General features: G+C 41.4%; 1 protein-coding gene across 1 annotated transcript in view; it reads right to left on the bottom strand.

Moving 5' to 3' along the window:
• Nucleotides 1-6,820, bottom strand: part of PXDNL (peroxidasin like) — a 525,965-nt gene that overhangs the window by 57,699 nt on the left and 461,446 nt on the right. Inside the window, 1 exon segment of the mRNA XM_006140357.1 lies at nt 967-1,094. Coding sequence (XP_006140419.1) covers nt 967-1,094 — 128 coding nt within the window.

The following is a 6,820-nucleotide window of genomic DNA, read 5'->3' as shown; positions in this document are numbered from 1 at the left end:
AGACTTGAGTTTATGTATAGGTATATATCAGCTGCGCTTGCTATTGGAAATATTTAGACTAATTAAGTTCATTAGCAAATCAATTAAATGGGGGGAAAAGGCATAGAAAGCAACCATGGATACCATAGATAATGTGGGAGGAGGGTGGGACATGGCAGAGGGTGAGGGATAGGGAATCAAGGATGGCAAAACACACACACACACACACACACACACACACACACAAAACAAAGTATACAAGACATAAGAAATGGAAAATTATTTGCTGATAACATGTATGTTGATGTGCTTGATTGAGCCAACATACAGTGTATTTTGGATGGAAAGTGCATTTGTATGCTGTAATGATGTATAGTGAATTAATGTAAAAAATAAATTTAAAGAAAAAAAAGAAAATGCATATTATGAAAATACTATGCATAGATTTCAAATTTTTTTTCCACCAAAACAAACTTATACTTCAATTTCATTTTCCAGTTCTCTTCCACTGGTAAAGGACCTCCTCACTATATACTTTTACAGAGTTGTGGAAAACACATCCGCCTCCATGAAACTAGAGTCTTAGCCTGCTCCCAACTCCTTTCCACCAAAATAAACTTCTACTTTAAGTTCTTTTTCCACACATTTTTGAAGTGCTTTTGTACATGATTTACAGATGAGTGACCCGGTCTAGGGAAATTCACTTCCCAAAGTTAAACAGTAAGAAGGAGTGGGAGGCTGAGATTTAAACACTAGTGAGTCTAATGTGCATCCTCTTCAATCACCTCTAAGACATTCTACTTCTCTTCCTCTCAAAAAGACTAACAAAAATAAATGCTATCTGGTGTTATCAGTGGTCATACGAGTTCTATGATGAAATGCCATTTGTTCTTTATTATAGTCAATAAATTTGTACACAGAAAATATGCAATCTCACTGTAATGTTATTATGCTTATATGAGACACAAACATTTTATTATCTTTTGTAATCTCTCAGCCGCCGGAACTGGGTGACATACAGGCACATAAGTGTTGGTCCCACTCTGGTGCCAGGGATCAGGTCTTCCACCAAAAGAGCAGGCCAGAGGTCGATGTCCACTGGCGTGGTGTACAACCTGCAACGAACAGGCAGACGGTGCGCTGGAGAGACCGGATGTGACAACCAACACTCCTTACGTGAACGACTGTGGGGCATCATTTTGTTTTATCCCTATGAAAAGGGAAGGTAGGTATTATTCATACCATTTTACAGGTGAAAGCACTGAGGTGAAAGGACGTTCAGGGTTCACCCAGCTGGTGGGGGGCAGAGCCAAAGCCTGACAGAGGGCATGGAACACAGCAGAACCATGCAGTGTCTACTGTATTACGTCTTATGATTACCCTGAGCATATGGAACATAACTAACTTACACACAAGCATGTACGTGTCTATAGTACGTGTATAGTATATATTTCATATATATGAAAATATTGGGGTGTTGAAAAAGTCATGACATACATTTTATGTTTTTCTATGCAAAAATGCATTGTGACTCTACCAATAATCCAATACATTCAACTGATTCTTCCAGGCGCATGTAGAAAATAAACTCATTAAATACACACTGAAGTGTTCCCAAGTCAGAGTCAGAAAGCAACTGTGCACACAGAAGGGTCCCTGGTTCACATCCCAGAGCCTCCCTGTGCATGCCAGGCACATGTGTGCCCATGATCTGTACCAGCTGAGGACTCACTACATGAGGACTCTGATGGGGATGCCTGTCTCTGTCTCCTGCCTCTCTGTCCCTCTCTCTCATGGAAGAAATAAACCTAAATTAAAAAAAGAAAAGTTGGGACCAGCAGATGGCGTAATGGCTGTGTCACTGGACTCCCATGTAGCCAACCGCAGTTCAAGTCCTGGACCTGGTGGCTTAAATTCATGCCGGGCGCATGTGCGTGCATGCCCAAGATCCCGAGGATGATGAAGGAGAATGGATTGTGGCGTGGCCATCCCCCCGGGGGGTGATTTCTCGCTTTCTGTCTCTCTGTCTCTGTCTTTCTGGTGAGCACACATGCCCGACAGCAAAAAACTCTCAAAAAAATAATAATAATTAAAAAAAGAAAAAAGAATAGTTTCCAGTCTGTGTATATGATAGGTAGGATAGTGAGGGTGAGAGCATAATTTGTGGCGATGATAGGATAGTAAGTATCACATTAATTTTCTCTTGCCAAAAGAACCAATGGTCATTTGATCTGGGATTTGAAGAACTTTTGAAAACTGAAGAACAAATGAACAATGCAATGTGAATATCTATGATAGCAAACAGTCTTGGACACACCACCCTCTTAAAGAAAGAAAATATGGCCAGTCCTCTTGGCACAGCAAGTGACAGCTGCCCTGGGTGTGCTTTTTCTGTCCCCTAATGAAAAACCACCTAAGTCTTCCTTTGCTTTATTTCATCACTTTATTCATGCACACGAGTCTCCATAGTTAGCCACTCCATGTTTTAACCTTGGGACACACAGAAACAGGCCACACCTTCTGTGCTACCAACAGCTGATTTCAACATGTGATGGCAGTTTTGTGTACACCTGTGCCTGCTTCATTATCTCTGCTGTAGAGTAACCCATCATGGGAAACTCACCCCATTAGTTTTCTATTCCGAAGACGAGTATTGGTGAGGTTTCAGCTTTTACGCTGTGAACATTATCACACATGCTTCTTCATGCGTGTAAGGATTTCTCTAGACTGGGCATCTACTTTTACCGTCAAGCGCCAGAAAGTAAGTATTCTACAAAGCTGAAAATATGGTCTCTGTGGCAACTACTCAGTCAATAAAACTTGACAAAACCAGGCAGCAGGTCAGATTTGACCAATGCACAGGGGAGCTTGAGCATACGTTGAATATTAACTCTATGCGCTGGATATGCTGATGCGAGAGCGACATGCAGAGTTTAGGCCCTCCGTTTTATTAAGCAATGCCAATGCGCTGTCTAAAATGATGTGCGATTCATGGCCCCACACGTGCACGCGGAATTTTCTGGGCCACGGATTTGTACCTCCACCTTCAATTTTTACAGACAATGACGCTGCTATCCAAAATGGCTGTACAGCTCGCTTCCCCACGATAAGCTATGGAAATTCCTACGATCCGTTCTCTAGAAAGTGAGTCCCTTGTCCCTCGGCACAGTGTAATTTACTCTTCAATCTCCATGTGTCCCTGTTTCCAGGTTAGACAACTCTCACGTCTGTTCCTCCCCCTCTCCTTCTTCGCTTTCATCTTTTTTGTCACTGACTTGTCCCCTGTGTGTTTTCATTGTTTCTGATGATAGGTGTGTTTTTTATATTACCAAATGTTTGTTTGAGTGTTCAGGTGCTTGGTTAATTCAGGTTTGAATATTACATTATAGTTTCCTTCTATTTTCACTTTTTTTTTCTGGGAGATTTTTCCTCTGAAATGTTTTGCTTTGCATTTCTGTATTCTTGATACATAGCTTTATTTGAAATCGACTTTTCTCTTTTTTTATGCCTAGGCTTTTATGAAATGTATTTGTAGTTCAGTAGCATATTCTTTTTTATTTATTTCTAAGAGGTTTTTGCCTTAGGGCATCTGTGTTCGCCAGAGAGATGGAGAGAGAGAGACAAAGACAAAGAGAGACAGAAAGCCAGAAAGCACCCCCCGGAGGAGATGGCCACACCACAGTCCCCTTTCCTCCACTCTCCTTGCAGGATCTTGGGCACATACACACATGCACTGTACTTGAGTTTTAAGCCACCAGGTGGGGGACTCAAACCATGGTTGGCCATTGCGGGAGTCCAGAGACGTAACCGCTAAGCCATCTGCAGGCCCCTAGTAGCATATTCTTCCATCACAGTAGTGAAGCGCAGCGTTTTCAAAGTCAGTGTTGGTGGCCATGGGCAGGAGCAGGGATTGGCATGCTTTATTTCTCTTGTATCCACGCAGCAAGTTTGCTTTTACTTCATTCTGTTCTCACTGCACTCTCCAGTCCCTTCTCCACCTGTCTCCCCCTCCAGAAGCAAGGCTACCTCTGGGCACTTGCGGATCTGTGACTGATGCTATGAAACTGCCATTGTCCACTTGCCAATTTAGTACTCAGTGTTGAGGTTCTTGTTTCTGGGGGACTCTTTCTAAGCTTATTCACTTATTTTTTTCCCAGAAGTGAGAGAGAGAGGAGGAACACGCTCCCAACAGGTTCTGATGCCACAATCCATCCCAGGCTCAGCCAGCTGTGGGTGAGGGGCAGGCACACGCCTGGCATGTCAGGGAGGTCTCCGGACATGAACCTAGAACCAGTGTGAGTCGGCCTCCAAGAGCATCGCGCTTCACCACTGTGCCACCCCCTAGTCCCTCAAGGACGTTTTTCTGTATTTCAGTTGCCCTCTCCTTCCCTTCCTTGTACCCATGGAGACTTTAACAGCCCTGTCTTTTCTGCACGCCCACAGACCCTGGCAGAGCAGCGACCTGCGGAGCAGGGACCAGTGGCGGTTCTCTTGGAACCGGGTGGTTATTCCCAGACTCACGCAGCCTGAAACTCACGCCAGCCTCTGTCTCCTAATTCGGAAGCCGTGGTCTGTGTATGTTATGTGTCCTCTTTGTTGATCAAATAGTTTTGGAGGAGGCTATGTTGAGGAATCCAGGGACCCTCATTTTTCTAGAGCTAACCTGAAAACATGTCTTTAAAAAGTAAATAAATAAAAAGAGTAATCTGATGGGTGTAAACTGATGTTTAGCTATGATTTTGCATTTTCCTGAGTGCAGCTGAATGTTTTCTGCATGTTTATTGAGAATTTATATTTTTTTCTTATGTAAAATGTTATTTATACCTTCTACCCATTTAAAAAAATTGGTTTACATTTTTTCTAACTGTGAGTTCTTTATAAGTTCTGGATGCTAATCGTTTAATATATGTGTTGAATTAGATTTCTCTATATTTGTAGTACCTTTATTCATTCATTTTGTTAAATTTTGATAAACATATTTCCTTCATTTTAAGTTCAGTTTATCAGTTTTTATAGTTAATACTGTTTTTAATCTTCCTGAAATTTCTGTTCATACTCCAATGCCATAGAGACAGTCTTCTTTACTTTTTGTAAAGTTTTAAACTTTGCCTCCAGATTTAAGTTCCCCGTCTCTCCAGAACTGATCTTTCTGTATGACGCGAGATGGCCATCCGCAGTCCTCTCCTGCCGTTACTGCCCTGCCGGGAGCACTACAGCACACACGAAACTATGCACTCAGTCTCTCAGCGTGTCTTGCTCTATCTAATCTGACATCTCCACAGACCAGCATTTTTCCCTGTGGCTCTCTCTGCTCATCTGTCGCCCAATTGGTCATTCTTAAGTCAAGATTGCTTTGTTTTATTACTAAAATTTCTAGAAGCTTTGTAGTAAGCATTGCTAACTGGAATATGAGGATACTCTCACAGTTCCTTCTGGTATTGGCCATACCAAATTTTATTTTCTTTTGTTTTGGTTTTGGTTTTTTTTGAGAGGTTTTTGCTATAGGGCCCGTGTGCTTGCCAGAAAGACAGAGAGAGACAGAAAGATAGAAAGCAAGAAATCAACCCCCACGGGGGATGGCCACGCCACAATCCCTTCTGCTCCATTCTCTTCTCAGGATCTTGGGCACGCACGCACACGCAGCCAGTGTGAGTTTAAGCCTCCGGGTCCGGGACTTGAACTACGGTCGGCTACATGGGAGTCCAGTGACATAGCCATTACACTACCTGCCGGTCCCCCAAATTGTTTAGTTTTTAATTTGCCAGAGAATGTATGCATTTGCCAGGGAGAGAGAGAAAGAGAGGGAAAGGGAGAAAGCGCCCCCTCGTGGGGAATGGTCACACCAAAGCCCCTGCTTGATTCCTCCTCCCTTTCCAGATTCTGGCCATGTACGCACATGCACCCAGCATGTTTCTAAAGCCAGCCGGTCTGAGGCTAGAACCACATGGTCAGCCTGAGAGAACCAGTTACCTTAACCCCCACACAATGGGCAGACTGCTCTAACAATTTTAAAATCAGTTGTCGACACCATGAAGAAGTACTATTGAGATCAAAATTGAAATTAAAATAATATTTAATTTTGAAGAAGTACTGGCATAATCTGCATTTCAGGATGCTTCTACTCCTCCATAAGGCAGTTGTCTCCACTTGGGTAGGTATAATTTAATAGCCCTCTCTGCTGCTGTATCATTGTCTTTGTAACTTACTGCACGACTCTATCTTTCTCTTCTCATTAGTACTGCAATAGAAACTTTTCTTTATATTCACTTTGGCTAATTCTATAGACGGTCATCGTATTAACACTAGGTTGGACATGCCTGTCTTTCTCTTTGTCTCACTTATGGAAGAAATCAATAAACTTAAAAATAATGACAATTAATATTGTATCAGGTTTATTTCGACCTTCTAGTGTTGATCTCTGTCTTACTGTTTTGATTGTAATTTTCAAAAACACATTTGTAAATGTCATGATAGCTGCCGTACTTGTCTCACTCATGCTGTTAAAAAGAATGCTTTTAACATTTAATTAATGCCTACGATAGATTTTTTTGAGATGTTCTTTATTAAGTTAGGATGCTCCAGTTTTCTAGAATACTAAGAGTCTTTCTTAAATTGAAGAGCGATATCACATTTTACATAGATTATTTTTCCTGCAAGTATTAAAATATTTTTTAAATCTCCTAATGACATAAATTACACCAATATTTTAAAAATCTTGGGCCAATTGTACTATCAGAATAAACTATTTTGGCCATGATATATATATATATATATATATATATATATATATCTTTTTAAAGATGAAATATTCAAATATAACATCTGGATTTGTAAAATTGTA

This window comes from Tupaia chinensis, unplaced genomic scaffold, assembly GCF_000334495.1.
Source record: "Tupaia chinensis unplaced genomic scaffold, TupChi_1.0 Scaffold000031_1, whole genome shotgun sequence".
NCBI classification, from domain to species: domain Eukaryota; kingdom Metazoa; phylum Chordata; class Mammalia; order Scandentia; family Tupaiidae; genus Tupaia; species Tupaia belangeri.
The sequence above is the reverse complement of the archived record's forward strand: the minus strand, read 5'-3'. Positions and strand labels throughout refer to the sequence as shown.